This window comes from Camelus ferus, chromosome 23, assembly GCF_009834535.1.
Source record: "Camelus ferus isolate YT-003-E chromosome 23, BCGSAC_Cfer_1.0, whole genome shotgun sequence".
Lineage (NCBI taxonomy): Eukaryota > Metazoa > Chordata > Mammalia > Artiodactyla > Camelidae > Camelus > Camelus ferus.
In genome coordinates, this window is record NC_045718.1 from 13061331 (window position 1) to 13086652 (window position 25322).

General features: G+C 61.2%; 1 protein-coding gene across 5 annotated transcripts in view; it reads left to right on the plus strand.

Moving 5' to 3' along the window:
• Positions 1–25322, plus strand: part of LGR6 (leucine rich repeat containing G protein-coupled receptor 6) — an 88757-nt gene that overhangs the window by 24721 nt on the left and 38714 nt on the right. For all 5 annotated transcript variants that reach the window (XM_032466910.1, XM_032466911.1, XM_032466912.1 and 2 more), the window contains exon 4: positions 2981–3052. In XM_032466910.1, the coding sequence (XP_032322801.1) occupies positions 2981–3052 (72 nt within the window). The remainder of the gene's footprint in view (positions 1–2980; positions 3053–25322) is intronic.

The following is a 25322-nucleotide window of genomic DNA, read 5'->3' on the forward strand; positions in this document are numbered from 1 at the left end:
CCTCAAAGTAAAAGGAAAGTGAGAATTGAAGAGGCCCTCTTATCACCTCCCCTAACCTCCCTCTTCCAGTGACCAGACGGCCCACTGGGGGAAAGGGGATGGAAGGCACCCCTACCCGACCCCGGTCCATGGCTCGTTTGTCCCCGCCGGGGCTGCCCTCCCCTGGCCCCACGCCTGTTGCTGTGATGCGTGTGGGTGGAAGGAGGTGGTAGAGGAGGTGCAGAGGGTCTGCGGGCAGGGGGAGTGTTCCCTGGGAGGTCACCTCACCACGGGACTGGCTTGGGAAGACAATGAGCACCCTGGGGGCTGATTCTGGAGCCATAGAAGAGCGTTAGAAACTTCCCAAAGTGGTGAGCCACTCCCCACCTCTCCTGCCCCCTAGCCCTGACTTGACCTGCAGGTCTTCTTTATACAGTTGAGCAGGTTGTTCACTGCACAAGAGCATCCAGCTAAGGGGTAGGAAGGGGCTGCAATCCAGTCCTGTGCCTGCCTCAGGGCTACATCCGTCTAGAAAGGAGTACCTTTTTCTAATTCGCTCCAGGTTGTTCCTGGGCTAGCAGTGGCCCTGTCCCTGTGGCCTGTGAGCTTCAGGCTCTGGCCAGTCAGCAGTCCCCACCCCATCCCCTTCTTCCTCCACGTTGTCGGACTCAGCACTGCTGGCCCCCAGCCTCTCTCTCGACCTGCCTCGGAGCCCCTGACCCCAGGGCTCTCTGGTCTCTCGTCTGCCCTTCCTCTGCTCAGCCTCTGTCTCAGCCTGGTCTCCTGCCCCCAACCTCCCTCTCTGCCTCAGACCTGCCCTCCCTCTCACCAGCCCTCCTTCTTCTTCCTGCCTCTTCTCTCCGTCCGTCCTGCTCCCATCAACACCGCTGCCTGCAGGACGATGGGGGAGGCACCCTAAGCCAGACACAAGGCCCGGGCGGCCTGTGTGGAGGTGGTCCCTGCCCAGCCAGGCCCCGACCTGCAGCCAGATCAGAGAGCAGGCTCTGTCTGTCGGGAATTCAGAGGACGTGAGACCCGTCCCTCGTTCCCGAGTCTCCAGCTTAGGGGTGAGCCTTTCTTCTTCGCCTGCTTTGGGCAATAAGTCAAAGCTCCTGGAAGCTGCAGCCCTGCCCCTTCGCGGCCCAGCACGGTGGGCAGCTAGGTGGCTGGAGCCAGGGGCAGCCAGCTGTCCATCCCCTCCTGCCACTGACCCTGGGCCCCCAAAGCCTTCGTGTCCACTCTGCCTGCAGACCCCTCTGCTTCGGGGTGAGTGGGTGGTCTTGGGGAGCGTGTCCTTTTACTCAACACCTTCCAAGCAGGGGGCTCCACCTGCATCTGGGCAAGAAGTGCTTCGCAGTGTCTGGCGTCTCCTTCTCCTGCCTCGGTGCCCTTTGTCACTCCTTTTCAGACCTGCACGAGAAAGACAGCAGAGCCCCCCATCGGCACAATATCCCCTCCGGTGCAAAGGGACAGGGTCACTTTAGCAGCTCCCTGGACCCTTGTCTGAGCTGCATCTTCCTTCCCGTGGGGCTGGGCTGTCCGGGTGGGACACCCTACCTCCATCCTGCCCTCCCAGAGGCCAGGGACCAACACGAGGGTATTTCCTCCTGACCGTCCCCAAGTGGCTGTGGCAGGACCCCTGCGTCCCTCTCTCCAGCCCCACACCTGACCTGAGGGGTCACTCTTGGGCCTCGCCTTCCTCTGCTGGTTCTCCACATCTTCGGCCCACAGGCTCTGGTCAAGCCCCTGCCTCAGGCCTTTTCCTGAGACTCTAGGTGGGGTCTCTGTCCGGCAGAGCCCTGAAGGCTGCGTGCTCGGGTTCACTGCCCCTGCCCAGCTCCACCATCGGGGCTGCCCTCAGGGAGGCCACAGTTCTTTCCTCCTGGGTCTGTGAGTAGACGCAGGAGCCTCTGAGGACCGGTGCCTGTTGGGTGAGGGGGCACCTGTGGCCAGAGCGCCTCATCCCACCCCAAGCCTAGGGCCATGGAGCTGGCCAGGGAGGAGCAACACCCTGCAGGGGGTAAGAGGTGGCTGGCACACAGGGTCTCCCTGGAGGCCCCACCCCCAGCTCCAGAGCAGCCTGTCCTAGGATAGACCTGCTCCCTCGGGACAGTGCCTGGACAGGAGGGCCGGACGGTGGGCGTGCGGGCCGCCAGGTGGGGCCGCTTTCTGCCTGCCCCCAGCTGTTCCCTGACCCGTGGGTGGCCAGCCCCGCCCCATGGGCCTGCCTCCTCCTCATTTCTGGGCGGCTCTAGAGGCCGGCGGTGGGTAGGGGGATGCTGCAAAGGCCGCTACCACCCAGGCCCTCCTCAGAACCAGGCGGGCAGGACCCCCACCCAGGGCCCAAGTCTTCAGGGACTCCCTGTGCTTTGGAGTGACTTCCGCAGCCTTTTCTGAGGACAGCTCTGGTGCCTGGAGTCGGCTGGGTTCGGCAGTCCCGCCCAAGGGGGCCCAGACCCCCCTTTCTCCCCTGCTGCTCGCTCCCTGACCCACCACCCTGTGGGGCCAGGAGGGCAGCCTCCTGGGGGATCTGTCCACAGGCCGTGTGCAATGGGGCCCCCGGGCTGTCCCGACACGCCAATCCCGACATCTCCGTTGGCTCTACAGACAGACAGCCCACAGCCGCATGTCTGCCTGGGCCCCTCACCCTCCCCTTCCTCAGGAAACCCTCCGCCTCTCAGCTGCAGACGGAGAAGCGGAGGCCGGGGAGGAGCGACACCTTTCCCCGCGCCCTCCCTGGCCGAAGTGCGAGGGAATCCCGTACTCTGCTTCCTGGCCTCGCTGCTTCCCCAAGGGGCCCCTCTGCTTCTCTCCAGTCCTGCTTCCGCCCACGAGCCCTTCTGAGGCAGCCTCCCAGCCCGGGCCCAGCCCCCAACACCTCCACAGCCTCTGGACCCCTGCTGGGCCGGGGTGGGGCCAGGGCTCTCTGGGCTCCAAATAGGCCTGGCGTGGGGGCTGTTTGAGGCCCTGCGGTCCTTCACGCCGTCTCCTTTCCTTCCAGGATGCTGCAGAACAACCGGCTGGGAGGCGTCCCCGCGGAGGCATTGTGGGAGCTGCCGAGCCTGCAGTCTCTGTGAGTCCATGGTGGGTGGGCCTGGACGCCTGCTTCCTGGGCCTGAGTCGTGGCCCCGGCCCTCGGGACCCTTCACTCCATGTCCCTACGGCGCTCTCCAGGCTTTAGTTTCTCTGGGGGGCTTGTGGCAGGAAGTCGTGTGTACACTTGCGGGGGTATTTTGGGGCCGGGAGGCACCCAGCCCTGCCGGAGGAGTGTGGGAACGGGGCCTCTGGGGCCGTCATCCCGGGGTGTCTGGCCTTCTGCCAAGGAGCCTTGGTGGAGGTTGGTTGGAGGCTGCCACCCCAAAGAAGCGTCAGGAACCGTCTGTCTCCCCACCTCACCTGCTCTGACCCTCAGCTTGGTGGGGTGCCACTCAGACACTCATTTCCCCAGAGTCCTGGACTCACTGGCCACCCGTGACCCGTCCATCCCTCCAAGGAGCCCTGCAGTTCCTCTCCTGTCCATTAGGGGTGTTGTGGCCCCAGGATGGATGCAGAAACGTGCTATGGGTGATGTAAGCAGGTGCTGTGGTCCCCTGGCAGGTGCTGGGTGCACACCACGGGGCCTGGAACACAGTTGGTGCCTGACGCATGCCCTGTGAGGCAGCTGAATTTCTACGTACATCTGTGTCTGACGGGAGAGAAGTCAAAGCTGGGAACCAGGACTGGGCCTAACCTTCAGCCATGGGGGAGACGGAGGCCCACTTAGCATGCGGTGTCTCAGGACAGAGGCCTCTGGTGTCCTGGCCTGTGGTCCCTGCCCCATCCTCTCGTCCTCATGACCCACCATACACAGAGGGCTGGCGTAGGGGCCTAGCCCTGCCACCCAACCCAGGCCTGTCTCCCTCCTCCCAGCCCTGACCCTCCACCCTCCCCAGATGCCGAAGTGGCAGAGCTGCCCCTGCCTCCCCCATCCTCCTCCATTTCCACCCTCCACCCCTACAAGGGCTGGGCCTCTGGGGGTCACCTCCTCTCCCTCTGTCCAGAGTCACCAGTGAACAGGGTCAGGCTGCTGGTGTGCCCCTCGAGGCCAAGGTCAGAGGATCAGAGGCCAGGAAGGCTGGGCCTGCTCCCCTCCCAGGAAAGACTAAACCATTGCTCCGGGCACCAGCGACGCAGGGGCGGTTTGACGTTTCATCCAAAGCATCCGAGGAGTCTTCACAGGGGCAAAGACTTTGCCCAGACTTTTTCTCACTTCCTCTGAGGTGAATGTTTTATCCTGCGACTTGCATCTTTTTCGTGCTCAGGGACTCTGAGGGTCTCATCTTCTAGACACGTGGGCCGCACAGGCAGTTCCTGCGCTCCTGAGGGGTGGCGGTCCCGTGGCTGGGAGACCTAGCTGATCCAGCTGTCACTCCTGCTGCCCGGGGTGGGGTGGGGGGGGGTGTGGCAGGGCAGGGGCATAACACCCCCCGGGGGTGATGCAGACCTGACCAGCAGGCTTGGCCCCCTGCTGGGCTCTGGCTCTCAGTGTGGAGTCTCTGACCCTCTCTGTGCCCCGTGGGGGTGCTGACCTCCCCTGCCGAGCTCACAGGGCTCCGTGAGGAGCAAAGCGTGGTCAGTGTGAGGACCCGGCACGCTGTGATGTGTGCTGATGCGCCTGTGATTTTGCTCCCTTGACTGGTCACCCACTCGTTCTCTTTACACATGTTTTCGAGGCTTGGAGGCTTGGCTGGAAAGGCAAAACCTGAGTTTTTGCATCTTGAAGGATCAGGTGAAGAGGCAGGGAAGGGCGTTCCAGGCAGAGGGAACAGCATATGCAAAGACTCAGAGACAAGGAGGAACTCAGTGAATTGCGGAGAGTGTGCAAGGGGGCGAGTCTGGCTGCCTGTTGTGGGGTGCTGGGGGCAGGGGCAGGAGGGAGTGAGACCTGGAATCAGGGAGAGATGAGGATTTGGACTTTGTGCTTAAGACTCTGGGGAGCTGTGGAAGGACTTTCAGCAGGAGAGTGATGCAATGGAGTTCGCATCATTGAACATCATGCTGGCAGCAGTCAAGGAGGACAGCCTGGAGGCAGGAGTCAGTGACTGACTCCTATGCCAATAGAACATGATGGAGTCGACGGAAAGGTGGGGCAGCGGCTCGAGGAGCAGTTGACCGACTCTGGGGACATCAAGGAGTCGGGCCATCAGAACCGAGCCCTGGGGGTTGCGTCTCAGCTCCTTCGCTCCCTGTAAGGCCCGGGCGGTTACTGACCTTGGTGCTTCTGCTCCTTTTCCAGTAAAATGGAGGTGGGGAGAGCGCCCACGTCTCTCGACAGGATGGAAGGAAATACGGGCCGGCACCTCTGTTGCTACTTCTGCCGCAGTTACTCTTACTGCTGGGGGGTTGACTGGAGATGGGTGTGAGGGAGAGAAGGGGCCGGACTGACCGTGGGCTCCGGGCTTGGACATCGGACTAGACGCGGAGGCCGGGGCTGGGAGCCTGGCGTGTGGCAGAGCTTAGTAAGGACGTGCCAAACAAGTAGTGAGCCGTGAACCCCAGGGGACGAGCTCGGGGGGTGCAGGGCAAGAGGGACTCTCAGGTCCCTTTGGACTTGTTGAGTTGAGGTGCCTGCAGGGAGGTGACCAGGCATCCAGGACAAGCTGGAACGCGGGTCGTTCTACCGAAGGACACCAGCGCGTGAGTGAGCGTTGTGCTCGTGTGGACGTGTGCGCGTGCGTGGGTGTGTTGGGGAGAAGGGGGTGTTGTAGAACTCACTTGAAGGTTCTGTTCGGTGGCTGTTACCTCCTGAGATTTTGGAGCTGGGGGCCTCGAAGTGAGGCCGCGTCCCCCTGACTCAGGTAGAGTCTGGAGCACCAGGCCCAGCCTGCCGGGCTGAGGGGCAAGGGTGCGGCAGTGGTTGTGTCGAGCCCCCCATGCCGGGCCAGCACCGTGTGTGGTGTTTTACACTCCTGACCTGATTTCATCCTCGCAAAGCCCCTCTCTGCTGTCAGACAAGGGAGCAGAGGCTCAGACAAGTTCTAGGGAGGGCAGGGCCACCCGGGGATGCTGGACTTCGAAGGCTGTGTCCTTCCGTCACGGCTGAAAGGAAGCCTCTTTGGTGGCCATCGTCAGGTGCCCGCCCTCCTTCCCCACAAGTGCTGGCAAAAGGAATGCCTGTTGGGAGTCAAAGGATTGGGAATGTGTCTGGGGACACATCCCTGCCTGTGGCTCTCTGCTCCTGGGAGAGGTGTGTCCACAGCAAGCCAGGCCCCAGGGACTCGGCTGTTCCAAGGTCCCGTGGACATTCCTGGAATGTTGGTGGAGGTCCCACTCTTCCCAGCCAGAATCAGATGCCCGGCCTGGGAAGCGGGCTTGGGGAGTGCAGAGTGGCCAGTAGGGCTGGGCCCAGAGACTCAGCTCCCCATGGCGCCCCTCCCTGGCCGCGTGGGAAGGAGAGGTGGCCGCACCAGATGGGTCACGCCGGGCTGGAGCCATGGCCAAGAGAAACCGCGAGCAGCCAGCCGAGCCCAGGGAAGTTAGGAACTGGGTGGGGGCGAGGAGGGTCCACGGAGAAGCAGGAGAACAGCCCAGAAAGACCCAGGGCTGGGCCGGGGGGTCCCGAGCAGAACCAGGGAAGCGCAGCGGCAGCAGCAAAGGGAGAAAACAGGAAGCAGCCCGTCCTGGACCCCCACCCCAGCCCCGGGAGAAACGCGTGACTGCTGGGGGAGCCCCGAAGCCCCGACCCCGTGCCGAGCTGGAAAGTTCACCAAGAGCCATGTCAGACTCCAGACAGACCCAGCTGGCACTGGCGCAGCCCCCAGCCCCGGCCGCCTGCCTGAGCGGGGCCACCCGGCCGCCTGCCGGGGGTCGGAGGGTGTGGGGCTGCTCCTGAGCCGCTGGCGATGCTGCGGGCCTGTTCTCTTGGGCTCTGCCAGGGCTGGTCTCCCCAAGCGCGCCCAGGCCCCTGGGAATCGGTGAGGTGGGAGGAGGACAGGCCTGAGCTTCTCCAGGAGAACATGGCCAAACCATGCCGCCCAGCGCCCAAGGCTTCTGAGGGACTGGGGGGCTTCCTGGGGAAAGCGGCCAGCACAGGGCTTCTGAGAAGGCCCCCTCATCCAATGCCTTTGGCCCTCCTCCGAGGGGCGGCTGTCCCAGAGACCGGCGATGGCCAGCGCTCCGTGGCCGTCTCCATGTGTGAGCCGCTTCTCCTCACTACCTCCCTTCACGTCCCAGCTCTGTGGGAGGGGCAACTTGGTAGCCTCATCACCCCCATTTCATAGCCTGAGGCACAAGGACACAGACAAGAGGTAGCAGGGCCGGGGCGGACACTCGGGCCGCCCAGCCTGGAGTCCACGCACGCACTCAAGGCGATTCTGAGGGCGCTGCTGGAGCAGAAGAGAAGCCCTGAGAGACAGGCCAACCGCGTTGGCAGAGCACCTGCTCTGCGGCTGGCCTTGGAGCGTGCCCCCCCACTGGGGGTTCCCAAGAGCCCTGGGACTCTGGCTGCGCTGCTGTGACAACGTGTCACAGACGGGGGCGCTGACAAACAGCAGAGATCCACCTCCAGCCGCACCCGAGCCTGGCCGTCTGGGTTCTGGCGAGGACCCTCTCCCGAGCGCAGACCGCCGGCTTCCGCGGCACCTTCACGCTGGGGACGGAAGTTCCCTCCTGACCTGTCGCTAGGGCTCCGCGCTCATGGCCCGTTTACCTCCAGGGCCTTGCTTCCTAGTTCACCGTGTTGGGGTGGGGGGTGGAAGCATGATTTTTGCGGGGACATAAACATTTATCCGTAACTAGGGGACAGGGCTGGGCTGGGGCTGCTGACACTCTGGCATCAGCGTTGAACCCTGGAGACCCCTGGTCCTGACCCGGGAGAGGGCGTGGGGCTGGCTGTAACTAATAACACCCACTAGTGAAGGGCTTTAGGACACTGTCACCAGGAAGAGCTCTTCTGTCTCACGTGCGCAAGGGGGAGTCAGCCGTTTTGCAGACGGGTCTGAGGGCGGGGCCCTGCCCCAGACAGAGCCGGGGTGGAACGCGCAGGGTCTTCTTGTGGTGAGCGCCAGCCTCCCTCCCCACTCAAGCCTCCTGGAAGCACATCTTCAGGAGGCCTCTGGCGGGGGGCCTGGCCAGTTTCAAGAGAAGGAGCCAATTGTGCACGGGGATGGGGCTCCCTGCGGGAGGCACTGTCTCCGACGCCTGAGTACTGAGGAAGGAGGAAGCTCACGGGACCAGGAAGGTGGGCTCACACGGTCTGGAGAGAACTTGCAGAGCAGTGGTTCTCCAAGCTGGGTCCCTGGGCCAGCAGCACCGGCCCCACCTGGGAATCTGCCGGAAATCCACACTTCCAGGCCCCACCAGACCTGCCGAATCAGAAACTCAGGAGGTGGGACCAGTAATTGCGTTCACAAGCCCCAGGGGGTTCTGACACCCACTGAAGAGTAAGAGCCAGTTATGGAAGAGGGGCGTGTCAGTGTCCTGGGGCTGCCGCAGCAATCCCCCGTGCATGCGCTGGCGGCTGAAGCAGCAGGTGGTTGCCTCAGTCCTGGAGGCCCGAGGTCTGAATCGCAGGTGTCAGCCGGGCCACGTTCTGCCTCGGGCCCCTTGCCTCTTCTGCTGTGCCGGCCTTCCTGGGGCTGCGTCTCTGGGCCTTCCCGTGGCCTCCCCTCTCCTCTGTGTCTCTGTGCCTCTTACAGGGAAGCTTGTCGTTGGGTTTAGGGCCACGCAGGTACCTGGGCTCCTTAACTTAGGTACACCTGCGAAGACCCTTTTCCAAAGAAAGTTCTGCCCTCAAGTTCTGGGAGTTGGGCTCACCATCTCGGACGGCACCATGCAACCCACTAAAGAGTATGGGGGTGTCAGAGAAGGGCGAGTGAGGGTCCTGCAGAGAATGGCGGGGTGAGACGCTGAGAGCGGAGTCAGAAGGGAACAGGAGGTCTGGCGAGGGCAGTGGCCCGTGGGCCGGCTGGGCTGCAGTGAGGGCCACACGTGATAAGGCCCCGCACTGGGGAGGAGGGGGCAGCGGGCCTGGAGGCTGGGTGACTCTGATCCCAGGCCTTGTCCTGGAGATGCCCGGCCTGCCGTGGACCAGCCCCCGAGCTGCCCCTGAGCTCTCAGGTGATCTGGTGAATATTGTCGGCACCTCCCAACTTACCCGCCAGCCAGAGAGGGACAGAGGCCCAGCTGCGTGGTGGGGCCCCCGCAGGTCCCCAGGGATCGCGAGGTGGCAGCTGGCCTCCCTGGCACGGCTATTTCAGGCTCCGTGATTACATGCTACTGGATTTGGACCTCCCCAAGGTTCCGGGAGTTGATTGCTACATGCGTCTGGGGCAGAGGCTGCTTCGAGGTGGGTGGGGGCGGGCACGAGGGCTCCGCATGTGCTGATGGTCTGAACACGGGCGTTTGGCCCCTGAAGCTCCTAGGGGAGTGTCTGTGTGGGCTGGGCCCTGGGTCCTGCGGAGGCGCCTTCAGCCATAAATGCTGGTCTGGGATGGAGGGAGGTGGCCCGAGCTGGCCCACCCAGGAGCAGCCTGGTACCTCGGCCCCACGGGGAGCACCCCAGCCTGGGCTCCTGGGTCTCCTCAGCCCCAGGAGCTCCCACTGGCCTAGGCCTAGGGGCCCAAGAGAGACAGGGCACCCAGGCGGGGGTGTGGGAGCTCACCACGCAGATTCAGTTTAGCTGCATATGGCCCCCAGTAGAGCCAAGATGTGCGGTGACCCCCTCCCCCACGGGGAGGTGACAGAAGCAAGGTTCCTCCCTGCTCTTCCTGAGCAGCCGATGCCAATGCAGAGCCCTGGCCTGGGTTCCATGTGTGTCCAGAGGGAGGAGGACACCTAACCCCGGGCATTCATCCATCTGACTGTCCATTTGTGCACCTGTCCGTCTGTCCTGTCACTCATCCATCCACACATCTGTCTGTCCGTCCATCCACCCACCCTTGCATTTATCTGCTTGCTCGTTCAAGCTTTGCTGAGCACCTGAAATGCCTGAGATCACTCATAAAACAAGGGCCTCACATTTCAGCACCTTGTGGTTTGATGTGGTTCCCCCCCCCTGCCCACTGTGGACTTAAGCTTTTGAGACAGAAAAGTCAGCACGGGCGAATGTGACGTGAAGCTAGTGCATGACGGCAGAGGGCGTTGATGCGCACAGTGGAAGCCGGGCGAAGCCCATGCTGCAGAGAGCCACGCTGCGGTCTGTGTTTGGTGGGCCTCCTGTGGTGCCAGGCTCTGGGCTGAGGCCCAGCAGACACCACCTCCTCTGTCCCCTGGGACGAGTCTCTGAGGGAGGTCCCATGACCCCCATGCCGCAGGTGAGGGAACCAGGGGTCAGGAGCTGACCACAGAATCGGTGAATGGTCTGTCCGCACGTGTGCTCTTAGCCAGGACCCTAGGTGATGCGGGAGACCAGCTGGGAGGAACCAGAGGTCTGGTCCCCAAGGAACCCGCGCGCAGCACGAGGGCAGAGCGGCTCCCCAGGCCCTTCTCCGTCTGGAGTTGGACTCTCTAGGGCCGGATTTGCCAGAAACTACCCCCGCCCCCTGTGGTGCCTGATGCAGAGCCGGATGGAGAACCGGGCTCTGACCCTGGTCCTCAAAGTGTGGTTCACGGAGCAGCAGCGTCTGCCTCAGGGGCGGTGAGTCAGGCAGACGCTCAAGCTCCGACCAGACAGAGGGATCAGAATCCACATTTATCAAGACCCCTGCCCCCCCCCCCCACCTTCCGGCGATTAGCATGCAACTAAAATTTTAGCCTCAGAGTTCTTTGCTCCAGGAGCCTCTGGCCCCCTACAGTCACCAGCACTCATAGGACGGAAATGTGAGGCTTGGGTTGGTTTGATTGTGGACCTGCCAAGAGGCCATGAGGTGTACCAGATGACCTTGGATGCAGGCTGCAGCTGGAGACATGAAGGCTGGACTTGGGGAAGACCACCCCAGCTGTCTACAACCACAGGGAGGGAAAGGCCGGAGGGCTTTCTGAAGGTCCTCACTCACACTCCTCTTGTCTGGCCTGCAGGACCATCTCACTCTGTTCCCCTCCTGATGTCTTCTGGGAGCTCAGACATCTTTTCAGACCTCTGAAACTTTCTCCCCCAGAACTCTGTCCGCCCAGAGTGGAGGTGAGGGGTGGCTCTGATCCCGGCCAGGAAGAGGTGGAGACAGCACCTGCGTGCTGCCGCCAGCCTTCCACTGCCGCTGTCCATCCCCCACTGCCCCCCCCCCAGCCCCGCAGCCATCGGGAGAGGAGAGTGGTCAGGGGCTGGGAGAGTGTGATCTTTTTCGAGATCTATGAGTAATTTTCCACCCGTTTATGAGCCTTTGGAGCCCAGGTGACTGCCAGCTGCTCACCGGTGTGAGGAAATCCACACAAAACCGGAAAAGGCAGCGGGCTCAGGCTGGGCCACTGGCAGAGCCCGCGTGGGTGGAGGCTGCCTGCCCCAGGCCGCAGGGCCTCAGGATACCAGTGGGAGGCGCCACAGGCCACCCGGTCCACCCTCCTCTCCTGCAGGTGGGGAAGCCAGCCACGGAGGGGAGGGGTGGCTCTGGGGAGGGGAGGCGATGCTTCGGTGTCTCCAGCGAGCTGGAACCCAGGCTGGGCCTGCAGATGCTTTTCCGCCCCTGACTGAAGGGGGGCCGTCTTTTCTGGGGCCCTGTGACCGCTCTAGCCAGACGGCTCTAAGGTCAATTGTTTCAGAATGTGGCCCCCCCACCCCAGGGACTCTCACGGAAGTGGCTCCCCATCCCTGGTCCCAACACCTGGTTTTGGACTTAGAGCCGGCTCCTTCCCTGCCACTCCAGCAAGGACCCTCAGAAGGTGTTGGGGCGGCGGGGAGGGAGGCGGGATGGCCCCTGGTGTTTGACGGGGGTGACCTCCAGGGGCCCTGGCAGCCACGGAGAGGAGACCCCCGCACAAACAATGCCCCCGAGGAAAGAGCAAGCCTGGCATCGCAGCCCGTCCTCCTCCCGCGCCCTGAGTCTCCCCGGGGAAGGGGCCCTTCCTCAGGGGGCCGCTCTCGGGGTCCTGCCTCACTGCCTGTGCGTGGGGAGCTGGGGAGCGCAGCACCTCTCTGGGGCTGGAGGCCTCAGGGGACCTGGCAGAGGTGACCTTGGTGCCACACCTCCCCTTGGGGCCTAGCTCTGCAGTTTGGGACAAGGCAACGGAGGAGGAGGAGTGGGCAGGGGCAGAGGGCAGGAGAGGGTGGGGACTTGCTCCGGGCCTCTCCAGGGGACAGGCGTCACCCCAAGGCCCCCCGGCCGCCGCTGCCTCTCTCCTCCAGCCCCACCCACAAGCCATTTGTCACCTCCAGGCCGGCTTCTGCGGCCCTCGTCCCTCATGGAGGTCCTCCCAAGGCCAGGCCCGTCCCAGCCTCCTTGTGGTATCTCTCAGCAGCAGGGGAGGCGCTGACCCCTCTCTCCTCGGAGTCTGTCTTATGCGCGCTCCCTCCGCCCTCTCCCCCGCCACCCCACCGATGGCACGATTCTCTGAGGCCCCCCTTGTCCCCTCAAGTCCGCACCTCCAGCCTCAGCTGCTGTTGGAATCTCCACTCATGGCCCACAGGATGTCCCCTCAAGTGCTCACCACCTTCCCTCCCGTGGTGTTCCACACCCAGCATCTCTGTTGTTACTTATTTCCTGATCCACAACTTGGCCCTCACCCTTGACCCTCTCTCCTTCACGCCTGTGTCCAGTCAGTCAAGTCCCAGGGACCATGCGTCCTGCTTGCTCTGAGTGAGCCCTTCACCCTGCACTCACTGTGGCCACATCACCTGCCCAGCTCACCCCTGCCTGGGTCCCTGCCACAGCCTCCACCTGGGCCCCCTGCTTCTGTCCTGAATTTACCCCCATCTTCCCCACTCGGCAGTCCAAGGGGCCTTAGAACACAAGCCTGATCACATCACCCGACTGCTTAAAAATCTCCGTGGCCCCCGAAGCCCTGAAGACAGGGCCAAGCTCCCTGCGGGGCTGCAGGACATGCCATCTGCCCCAGCCCTCCACCCGTGCAGCAGAGGAGCCCTGCTCACCTGCTCAGGCCTGGGCTTCGCTGTCCCGACTGCCGGAAGCCTTTCCCGCCCCTACATTCATCCTGCAGGGGCCCCCGCAACACCCCCCGGGCAGCCTGCTCACCTGCTACCACCCTTTTACTTCCCTGTCTCTGTTTCCCTCCGTGCTCTGGGTTCCGTGAGGGTGGAGACTGTCCCTTTTTGACTCAGGATTCCCCGCACCTGGTACTGGGTCTGACACACACTGGGCACTGCATGGTTTTTGGTTATAAAAATGTACGAATTAGTGAGTGAGGAAATAAGGCGGAGAGGTGAAGTAGCTTGCTCAGTAATGAACTGTGTGTGAGAACAAGAATTGAGACTCAGGTGTGTCTGCTCCTGAGGCAATGGTCTTTCTGCCACCACCTGTACCTCCAGAACACCTTCCTCAGAACACCCAGGAAGTCCCAGGAAAGGGGGAGCCCTGGGGGGTCCACCCCCATCCCTGTCCTCTCTCCCCGACAGAGGGGAGAGTACACAGGGCTAGGAGGGAGACGGGCAGGGCAGCAGGGCTCAAAGGGAGGAGGACGTGTGGCCTCGGGCTGCGAGCTGGGCCCCCGGGCTGTGTCTGCGCAGCTTGGGGCTGCGGCCCAGCCCCCGTGGCTTGCTGTCAGGGTCTGCAGGTCAGTACGTGTATCAGTCCAAATAGACAGAAGTGGGAGATAAACATGTTATTTTTTTAAAAAGCCATACAGTGGCTTCCAAAGCCAAGAATAACATTATTTAGGGTTACCTGCCACATAGGGATGGTCTCTGCCCCTGTGGGGAATGGGGACCTTACTCTCCGAGGAGGCGGGGCTGGGCAGGTGCCTTCCCTGGCACCCTAGTTCCCAGAGCTCTGGGCGGGGCGGGGGGTGAAGTTCTGTCTAAGCGGTGGCCGTGGGGGGATGGGCAGGAGGCTCTGTCCCCCAGACCACTGCCCTTCCCTTCCTGCTCTGTCCAGCTGGCAGGAATGAGGCTGAGGCCTCCTCAGGGAGCCCCCGACACAGCTGCGTCGGCCCCCAGCCCCTGGCCCAGCGTGCTCCCCCAGCCCATTAACCTGCCTCTCGGCTGCGTGTCTGTTGACCTGGGCCCTGGAACATCTGGGTGGGCCGAAGCCGGAAGGGAGGGCAGAGGGCAGGGGTGGGGCCTGGGGCGGGGAGGCTGGAAGCCAGCTAAGCCATGCCATTTCTTAGTCCTGCTGCTGGCTGGGGTGGACTGCATGGAGCGGCAGGTGAGGGCGGGCCCAAGGCTCCTGAATGTCATCAGACGGCACTTGGCACTTATGGCACCTCTGATCAGAGCCCACAGACCCTGAGGCCAGTGGGGCCAGTCTTCCTGTGAGTTACACCTGCTTTCTTTTTGCGGGGTAGGCAATCAGGTTTATTTGTTTATTTATTTCTTTATGGAGGTACTGGGAATTGAACCCAGGGCCTCACGCATGCCAAGCAGTCACTCTACCGCTGAGCTGTGCCCCACTCCCCGAGTTACACCTGCTTTCACATCGGTGTGCCTGGTGCCTGTTCTCCACCCACTCCAACGAGGTCACTCACCCCCAGCACCCCCGGCTCCCCAAACCTATCTTCTTTGACCTCCAAGCCTTGGCTTGAGCTGTTCCTCTTCCTCTCTGCTGCCTAAATCAATACAACACACCTCCTCCAGGAAGTCCTCTTAGACTGATTCCACTCACCTCTCAGCACACTGAGTACACTAAATGCCAGAACCAGGCATCCCTAGTTCATGACCAGGGTGACAGGTAGGGAGGCCCTAGCCAGGGCAGATCAAGAAGGATCCAGGTGGAGCTCTCTTGTCTTTGTTGCCCCTGCTGGACCCGGAGCCTGCCCATGGCTACTCAAGTCCGAGAGTCAGAAGGAGAAGGGAAAAAGGCTTCGGGAGTGTTGCTGGTGGACACTCACCTCCTCCGTGGTCCAGGCCCTCGAGTATCTGTTGACACAGGGCTGGCAGGCTGGCTCAGGCTTGGCCGCAGTGGTGGCTCCCAGAGAATCTGTCCTTTCAGGTGAAAGGGTGGTTTGGGATTTCAAGGTCTTCCTCTGAAATAGCCACTGCTTGTCGTTGAAAGCCAGCACTGCCCCTTTCTAGACGAAGGGTCACGACAATTTGTCTGCACCTACTGAACCTTGGTTTTATCATCTGTAAACTGGGGTAATGAAGACTCACGAGACACTTGGTGGTCCGACAGGTGTGGCCCAGGTCAGGTAACTGTGGCGCTGTGGTTAAGACGGATCAGACTGACCTCTGGGCCTGTCCCACAGTGTCAGCGCTCTCTGTGTGGGGCCCTGAGACTGGGTGGCCCAGAGAAGTCTGGCTGTGAGGAGCTGGGGTAAGGGGTCCTTCAGCCCTGCCAGGCTTTGCTACAAAACCAGGTCTCCCAGAGAGGGTGGGTGCTCCCCTCCTGAGGGGCCAGCCACCCCTCAGTGACTGTGGCTTTCCTTCCATGGCCCACATCTGTGGTCAGCACCCTCCCCGTGCCAGTCAGGCACACCAGCTCCAGCGGGAACCCAGGTAGAGGTTCGGGACAAGGACACAAGCAGGACGGGCCAGAATTCTTGGGGACCTGCGGGAGGGTCGGGAGGGCAGCAGGAAGGGGTGGGGCCCATGCGAGCCGGGCAGGCATGGACGGCTCTCCAGGGCACCAGGCCTCGGAGCTGGGGTTTGAATCCGTATCATCTGACGTCCGGCTCCTTCCACTATTCTGCAAAGGTGAGGAGTTTTACTGTGAGTTTCTTTCTTTTCTTTTTCATAGATTTATTTTCAAAGAGCAGAACACGTAGGCAGTTTAAATACAAGTCCAGCCTAATTGCCCTGAGCTGGTCAGCAGTGATGCTAGAATGTTTCACCTCCAGACCCTCCTGGCCGAGTGTCTGCCTGGGGAGGAGAGGTCTGACACCCCATTCACACGGCCTTCCTATCTGCAGTGTGGTCTGCGGCTTCTCGTGCACCAGCCACGTCTCCACACCCACATCGGGGTTTCAAACCCACCCCCACCCCCACCCCCACGGCCGTGATCACCCCCAGCTGGTACAACTCAGCTCAGGGCTTCATAAAGCTTCTTGAAGTTACTGAGAGCTTTTCTGCGGCAGTCTTGTCGGAGTTTCCAGACAGCTTCAAAGTGGGTGTCACTGTCCTGTTGGCCGAGCCGTGAGCCCACCTGGAGCTGAGACTTGGGGCCCAGAGGAAACTGTGTCGTCGAACATAAGATGCCTTGAAATAAATGCCCAAAGCTTTTAGGGCCTTAAAGAACCCCTGTCATCTGGTTCTAATTGTGGCCCTTTGGACACGGAGTCACAAGGCTGGTGGCCCTGGGAGCCTGGCAGCCGCTTCTGAGGTGAACGGGAAGCTCTTCATGCCAGGGTCCCTCCTGGCTGGCGGGGCGCCAAACTCCGTGAAGAGATGCCCTTGAGCTGGTGTTGAAGGTGCAGTAAAAGGTGAAGGAATGGGTGGAGATGAGAGGACGGCCTCTGTGAGGGGGAGGGCTGCCGATCAGGGCTGGAGGGCACACTGGATTTGGGGGATGGCAGCCCCAGGCGGGCCTGGCGCCCTGGCTGGCGGTGCCCTGGGGCAGACCTGCAGAGGAGGGAGGTCTGCAGCCAGGGCTGGCCCTTCAGTGACCAGCTGAGGCCACCGAGGCCAGTTAGGAGACCCTGCGGGACAGAGCCTGGACCACAGCCCGGGCCCGGGGTCCACTGCCAGGACCTGGTGACCGATTGAGGGGAGATCAGGGGAAGGGGCGGCAGAGAACGGGGCTTCTGCTGCTCAGTCGGAAACCCTCCCTCCCGGCCCCCATGCCCTGCCCCATCTCCACACTCCAGAGCCTGGGACGTAATTATACACAGACGCGCTTTGTTTTTAAAACACACGTTTGGTTATGGTCTGACTCATTGTAGAAAATTTAGAAAATACAAAAAAGAAAAAGAAAATAGAAATCGCCCACAAGTCCACCCCGGGCGCAAGGCTTGTCAGCATGTCCGCGTGCGTCTCTGAGCACACGTGCTCTCACACACGCTTCCTTGTGGTGCGTTGAATCTTTGCCTGCTCTACTCTTCCTTCAAAATTGTGCTAGTGCTGAACTGGCGTGGTTGTTTCAGCTTTACATACTTTCAAAATTTGAGATCTAATTCACATAGTATAAAACTCACCCTCTGAGTGTTTTTAAGCATGTTTACAAACTGTCCGGCCATCACCACTAATCCAGCACACGCTCCACCCCCGGAGAAAGCCTGTCCTCGCTTAGCTGTCCCTCTCAGCCCGCTTCCCGCCTCCCTGACAGCCACACACCTGCGTCCTCTCTCTCTGGGTTTGCCTGCTCTGGGCGTCTCACATAAGTGGAATCCTGCAAAACACAGCTTCCTGTGTCTGCTCCTCTCACCTCACATGACGTGTTCCAGGCTCACCCGCGTGTGTGTTCACGGATCTGTCAGTGCTTTGTCCCTTTGAGGGCTGAACAGTGCTCCGTCGTTTGGGTGGGCCACGATTTGCTTACCTTTTGCCAGTTGGTAGACATCAGGTTGTCCTCGCTTTTTGGTTACTGTGAGCAGTGCTGCTATGAACATCTGTGTTTTCGGTTCTCCTGGGCATACAGCTGGGCGTGAATTTGCTGGGTCATATGGTAACTCTGTGTACAACTCTTTGAAGAACTGCCAAAACATCTTCCACGGTGGCTGCGCTGTCCCACGCCCGCACCATCGCTGCAGGAGGGTTCGCGGGGCCCTGCACCCTGCCAGCGTGCGCTTCTGCCGCTCCGAGGACAGCCGTCCTGGCGGGTGTGGTGCGGCCCCTCGCTGTGGTCTGACTCGCGCAGCCCTGGCGACCGACGGTGTCAGGCCTCTTTTCCTGTGCCTGTTGGTCGTTTGCTCACCGTGTTTGGGGAAAGCCTGTTCAGACCCTTCGCCCACTCTTAAACCGGGTTGTCTTTTTCTGCTGCTGGTGTGCCGCAGGTCTTTAAATGACCCAGACGCAGGTGGAGCTCTGCCCTTCCTGGTGTGTGACTTGCCGTTTTCTCCTGTTCTGAGGCGTGTCCTTTCATTCCCATGACGGTGCCCTTTGGTGAGCAAAGGTTTTCATCTGGATGAAGGCCAGTTTATCTGCTTTTTCTTTTGTTTCTTAGACTTTTTTGGTGTTTTATTTAAGGAACTGTTGCCTAATCCAAGGTCAGGAAGATTTATGGCTGTTTCCCCCTAAAAGTCTTATGTCTTTGATCCTTTGAGTCAGTGTTTGTAAGTGCTGTGAGTAGAGGCCCCGTTTTATTCCTTGCCGTGCAGTTAGCGAGTTCTTTCAGCCAACACTTCATCGCCCCAAAGGCTGTTCTTTGAAAAGACTGTTCTTTACCCGTTGAATTGTCTTAGATCCTTGTTGATAATCAGTTGCCCATAAACACGCAAATTTATTTCTGGAGCCTCAGTTCTGCTCAGTTGGCCTCTACATCTGTCCTCAGGCCAGTGCCATCCCGTCTTGATCACTGTCGTTTTGTAGCAGGTTTTGAAATCAGGAAGTGTCAGTCCTCCCACTTTGTTCTTCTTTTTTAAGGTTGTTTTGACTATTCCAGCTCCCTGCATTTCCATGTGGATTTTAGGTGCAATTCAGTGACAGACATGTCACATCACACTGTGTCACCATCATCACATCCATCCACAGATCACCTTCTGTCTTACAAAGCTGGAAGTCTATGTCCACCAAAGGCAGCTCCCACCCGCCTCCCCCAGCCCCTGCCAGCTCGATTCCACCTTCTGTCCCTGTGAGTGTGCTGCTCTAGGGGCCTCCTGTGAGTGGAGTCGTGCAGCATTGCCCTCTTGTGCCTGACTCACCTCCCTGAGCGTCAGTGTTGCAGCAGGTGTCAGCACTGCTTCCCTTTAGCTGAGTAACACCCCACGTTCTGTTCACCCATCGTCTGCTGACGGACACTGGGCGCTTCCCCCTCTGGGCAGCTGTGATGATGCTGTGACCATGGGTTTACAAGCATCCCTCTGAGCCCCTGCCTCCCCCTAGTCTTTACGCAGAGAGCACCTTACCTTGACGCAGTGTGCGCCCCTGGGAGGCAGCGAGCATCCCCCGCGGTGGGCACTCTGTCCCGCGGTGCTGGCGGAGTCGGCTTCTCAGCTTCATGGGTGGGAAGCAGGCTGCAGCACAAGCATCTCGGCAGGTGCCGTGGCTCTGGTGCCCTGCACGAGCCTTGCCCCTCGCCCAGTGGGTGGTTCTGATCCCCTGGACCAAGGACAGTACGAGGGTCTATGTACGCTTGTAGTCTTGCTACCCTGGCCGGGCGTTGGAATCAGCAGAGGGAATCTGGATGATGTCATGCTCAGGCCCCACCCTGAACCGGGCTCTGGAGGTCCGGGGCAGGCCCAGGCGCCAGAGTTCTAAAAGCTCCTCAGGACGGAGAGGTGGGAACTGGGGTGGAGGTGGGTGGTACACGGGCTGCCCCAGAACACATGGCCCCCTCAGGGCAGGGACACGGCGGAGCAGCTCTCTGGACTGTGGTTCTGGCCGGGCGGACGGGAGGACACTCCTCCCACCTTCTGTCTGAGAGGCTGGGGCTCCTTTGGTTCTTGGAGCGAAGCAGGCGAAAGCCACACGTTATCATCTGTCTTCCTCAGTCCCCCAGCCCTGGGGCAGGAGAGATGCCAGGTTCGGCCTAAGTGTGCTTCTGGTCCAAGGCTAAGCTGTCATCTTCGTCTGTGTCTTCTCAGGCTTTAAAGTGGCAAGGTGCTTAAATTTTCTGTCCCAGCTGGAAGCCACCTGACTGTTTGACTTGCTTCCCTGGGCTGGAGGAGAGGGGTCCCGGCCAGTCTCCCCGTGTCGAGGGCTTCAGCGGGGTGCGGGGAACTCACAGGTCGATCAGCCGGGACTGAGGAGATATGTGTATGGGGACCAGGGCCTACAGGGTGAGGTCAGGGCTCCTGAGGGCCAGGAGTTTTAAGCAGAGCTCTGAAGAGGGAGGAGCATGCCTCTATGAAGGGCACCAACCTTTGCAAAGGAACAGAAACGAATAAACCATGAACTCTGGGACAGGAGGTGGGAGGGGGCGCACTTCCCAGATGAACAGGGGACTGGGGGCCTTCTGAGAAACGAGGCTGATGAGAGAGTCATTCCAGGCACAGGCTCTTGAAGCCCAAGCTAAAGGGTGTGGAGAGACCGGAAGCCGCGAGTGACTCTGAGCAAGAGGACAAGCCCAGAATAGGGGGGTGTTCTGTAGGTTGTGTGGGTGGGCGGCTGGGCGGACAGACAGACAGACAGACGGGTGGATGGACAGGTGGGTGGACAGACAGTTGGATGGATGGATGAACAGATGGACGGATGGATGGACAGACAGATGGGTGGATAGATGAACAGATGGATGAATGGACAGACGGATAGGTGGACAGACGGATGGGTGGGTGGACAGACGGAGGGATGAGTAGATGGGTGGGAGGCAGGGGTTGGGGAGGAGAGATTGACACCCCACCACAGTGACCGCGCACTGGTTCACAGGGAGCCTGGGGCCCTTGGGAGTGAGGGGGACAAACAGACAGTGGGAGGGACTGGAGCCCTGTGTGGGGAGGCAGAGCTGACGGCCTTTTCTCTTGCCTTTTCTTCCCGTTCTCACGCGGTACCTCTGGAAGAGTTAGTACCAGGCTTGGTTGTCCCTGTTTCCTGTGCTGCAGAGTGCGCTGGGACGGCCTCTCGGACACTGTTGTGTTGCTTGGTCCCCTAAGCCTCTGCCGTCGCTGCCCCCTCTCTGGAAGGTGGGGAAACCCGCCTGTTTCTTCCTGCACCGACCACAGCGCCCTTTGCCGAGGGCAGGAGTCCGGGCCCCGAGCAGCCACAGGCCCAGCTCTCACAGGCAGTCAGACAGCCGGGAAGTTCCCCCGAAACCAGCCTGCCGTCTGGAACCCAGCGGCTGGAGGCTGGGACATGGAAGAGTGCCTTTGGGAGTCCCCACCCCAGGATTCCGGGATTGTCACCCACAAAGCTGGCCTTCTGCCCAGATCTGTGGATCCAAGTCTCCAGGGGGAGCTTGTAAAGCTGCAGCTGAGTCTCCTCCTGCCTCACTCCTGGAGGGCGGGTAATTATTTTTATAGATTGCTGCCCATTAAAACCCATGAAATGGCTTGGGGGCGTGCTCAGGTGTCGGCCTTTGATGTACACAAAGGAAGCACTTTCTTTGCCTCCTGGGGTTCTGGCCCCTCCACCGGCTCTCCCGGCAGGCGGGGCGGGGCAGGTGTCTGCACAGCCTGGAGAACCAGTTGGAATCGCCTTCTTCCTGATACCCTCCCTCTGGTGTGCTGGCTGCGGTGTCAGAGGGAAAGGCTCTTACGAGGCGAGGCGGCATGAATGAGAGCTAATGAAGTCACTTTCCTCCGTAAACGCAGGTGCAGGCCTTCCCTGTGGGCAGAGAGGGCGGGAGGGGCTGCCCAGCTCTCAGCCAGAGCGGGCAGGGGACACACAGACTGCCCTAAGGCTCCTTCTGCCTTCACCCCCGACACTCGGCCCGGCAGGCAGCAAGGCTGGCTTCCTCTCTGCCCTCCCCACTCTCTGTCACCTTGGGACGCTCCCCTCCACCCCCAGCCACTTGGTTCCAACACCAGAGTTTTCCTTTCTGGACTTGGAAAGGTCAAGCCCTGGTGGGGGGCCTGACAATGGGCTCCAGGGGTTGGGGGCTCGGACCTGAGGGATGCGACCCCATCGGACCTTGGCCACGATGTCCTCCTTGGGGGTGTTAGGGAGGCCACCCCGGGGCACGGGCCGTGGTGGTGGGGGTGAGGAACACCAAGTGGACCGGGGCAGGAGGGCAGCGGACGGGGCTCGGCGCCAGCCGCCCTCTCTGGCTCTGCCCTCTCCTTGTTCTGTGACCTTGACCCTTTCCTCCTGGGCTGCAGGGTGCCCTTTCAGCCCCCACCCTGGAACTAGTCTCTCTCTCAGGCAGTCCTCTGAACAGCGCCAGGAACGCCCAGAACTCCAGCCAAACAAACAGAGACGCACAGGCTGAAAGCCCACTGTGGGTGAGCTTCAGGGAGCGGCGCCCCCGGTGGCCTCCGGTCTCATCGGGAGGAAAACTTGGTGATACTGTTCGGAGGTCCCATGTCGTCTTGGCCTTCCTCCCGCCAGGACTGAGTGTCCTTCCCAGCCCTCCACCATTCTGGCCCAGAGCTCCCTGCATTCCAAGTCTGTGTCCCATTGCCCGAACTTTCTCTCAAAAAGCTATTATCCATTAATTAAAAGTCTACCTAATAATATTTGCCAGGTTTCCAAACACATTACAGGCAACTTCCACACTCTAAAGAAGGAATACTGTCCAAGGGGTAGAATTTGTCATCTTGAAATGCTTGTGGGCCTCGGGGGTCGGGGGCCGGCAGCCCTAAGTCTCTGCGTGTGACATGGCTCAGCAAGCCCTTGTCTCGGGGACATAGGGACACAAGCCAGGGGAACGTGTCCCAAGAAGACATGAACTCCTAGGAGGGCAGAGCCACAAAGGGGCTGGGAGCCCCTCCCTCTTGCTGGCTGAGCCCAGAGCGGGGAAGGGGCTTTTCCGAGGTCAAGAGCTCTGTCTCTGCAGGTTCAAGGCTCTTGCCAGCCTCCTGACCCCCGGGAGCTGTCCTCCTCAAAGCCTGCGGGTTCAAGTTCAGGTCCACAGGTGATCTCCTCCCAGCCACCTCCCTCCCCCAACCCCACGTGCTGCTTTGATTGGCACCTCGTCCCCTCGTCCACTTGGTGAAAATTCAGTGATTCCTCGAGGCCCAGGGCAGGCCTGTGCTACGTCCCCGTCCCCGATGAGCCGCTCCCACCTTCTGCTCTCAGGGCCTCACATGTAGACACAGCCTTGTTCTCTCACCCACGCACACGCTGCATCCCTATCTGTTGTTGCTTTATTCATCTTCCTCGTAGAACGTGGGCCTCTCCGGGGCAGGAACCACATCTTGCTCCGTCCAGACCCCAAATACCTGCACTGAGCCTGGCTCATGCCTTAGAGCCACGCTGTCCAGTGTGGTGGCCACTAGGCGCGGGTGGCCATTCAAATGGAATCAGCGTCAAGACTCAGCTCCTCGGCCACACCAGCCACCTTTCATGTGGCCAGGAGCCACGCATGGCTGGTGGCAGCAGCTCAGGGAGCCCTACTGGACGGTGCTGCCTTGAGGAGACCAGAGACGTCCTGCCCCAAGGGGATGGGACGCAGGCTGGGGAGCCCTCAGCTGCCCAGACAGCACAGACGTCAGTGCCAGGCACAGAGGAGCTAGGCTGGGGGGACCTCCTGTAACAGAGTCTGGGTCCAGTCACTTGGACTAAGGCTGGGTGCAACTTCCAGTGCAAACGCCCTGCCACTGCCCCAAGCTGTCAGCCCCCGAGGGCCCTGGCCGACCGCACTCCACATGGACGGGAGGGCCTTCCAGGCCGAGCGTGGGGCTCAAGCCCGGTGAGGGGAAGCCTCGTGGGGTTGAGTGGTGGAGGAGCTCTGGCTCAGCGTCACCCAGCTCCCCTCCCCACCCCACCTGTCACCATCCCAGGACGGAGAAAGAGGTCAGAGCTCAGAGGGAAAGGGGGACTCCCTCCCACGCACCTCCTGGGATCTGGGGCCTGGGGCGGAGGGGCAGCGCTGGTGGGATCCCACCCCCTGGTTCTGCGCAGTGTGGGGCATAAGGTGTGTGATGGGGTCCCTGGCCGACAGCCTCGGAAAACTGCTGTTTTCCTGGGTGCCTCCCACCTCCCCTGCCTGTCTCCTCCCCGCTCTCCTGGGCCTGCCGTCCGAGAGCCTCTCATAGGAGAACCTTTGACTTCCGCCCCTGACCCAGGCCTCTTGCCCTGACCCCTCCCCACTGACCTCACAGTGACCCACCTGCGGCCCTTTTCCAATTGGGACTGTCTCCCTGCCAGGCCCGTCTCACCCACCTCCACAGTGGGCGACCCCCCAGTGCGTCTCCTGCCCCGGGGTTCTCTCTGCTGTTCCTTTTGCTTTCTGCCCCTTCCCCTAACTCTACCTTCAGAAATCCCCTCCCCGAGAACAGCTCAATGTCGCTTCCTCTGTGAGGCCTCCCTGGATTTCCCACAGAGGGCCGGTCCCAGTTCCAGAGTATCTTCCACACACTCGACTAAAGTCAGCAGCTGTGGGTTTGAAGCCACGGGCTTTGGAGTCAGACCCTGGGCTTCACCTCGGAGCCGTTTCCTGCAGGCCAGGGGGGAGTGCAGGTGTCCTAGTCCACGGCGCCGGGGTGGAGGCCAGACACGAGGTTTATGTCGAGCGCTAGCTCACCGTGAACGCCAGCTACGGTTTTGTGCTGTTTTATTAAATATAAAGAGTCTAAGAGCTCCTCCAGAGGGAACACGGGCTCTCCCCGCGAAAGAGCGGAGCTGAGCACGGCGCTGCCTGGCGGTGGGCGCTTGTGCTGAGTGCATTCCACGCGATCCAGCGACCAGATGCTTCCTTCCCTTTGGACTGAATTTAATCCAGTCCGACTGCACTGAAGACAAAAGGAATGGCACTCGGGGCAGAATTGAGACTGACGTGTCGGGAGCACGTGGGGACCTGCTGGTCAGTGGGAGGTGCGCTACAGGCTTTGTGCAAACCCTGAGCAGGGTGAGCAGCCAGACGGACCCCCGCTCCTCGGAGATGCAGGGCCCTCCGTGCAGAGGCTGGCAGTGGCGGGAGGCTGGGGCCCACTGCCTGCGGGCGGCCCGGGCGCGACCTCAGGGCTCAGCTGGTGCCAGCCTGCCCTGTGCTCCCTCAGGTGCCAGTCAGGGTAACTGTGTCCACAGTGGCCGATTGCTTTCATTTTTCTCCATCAGTCTCCTCCCCTCCCCGACACCTGCCTCCCCCCAGCCAGAGCCAAGACGCCCCCTTCCCTGCCCTCTTCCCTCTCCTTCCTCCCCTGAAGGTGTGCTGCGTGCCAGCGTGTGCTAGGGCCGGGGATCCCCAGGAAAAGAGGCCGCCAGGGTCTGGCCCAGGGCAGATGGTCCACAGCCTGGCACCAAACCCACAGGCCTTGTCCTCAGGGCCTCTCCCCGAACTCTTCCTGCCCTCGCGCCCACAGTCGGGGAGGCAGAGCAGAGACCTGGCCACCACTTGGAGGATTTCTGGCTCGAGAGAAGGGCCGGGTCTGCGAGTGCCCTGCCTCCAGCTCAGAAGGGGTAGGCTCCACTGTTGCCCTCCTGAGCGTCTTAACCATTTTGAGCAAGGGCTTCCCACCCTCATTTTGTGTTGGGTCTTGAAAATTATATGGTGGGAGCATCTGCGAGGAGGGTCTGCATGGAGGGCCACTTTAAGGATGCCAGAGGCAGCCAGGCTGAAGTGGGTGGGGGTCCGTCATAGGATGAGAGCAGCTGGCCCATCTCTGAACATTCGGCACCCTGCCCTCCTGTC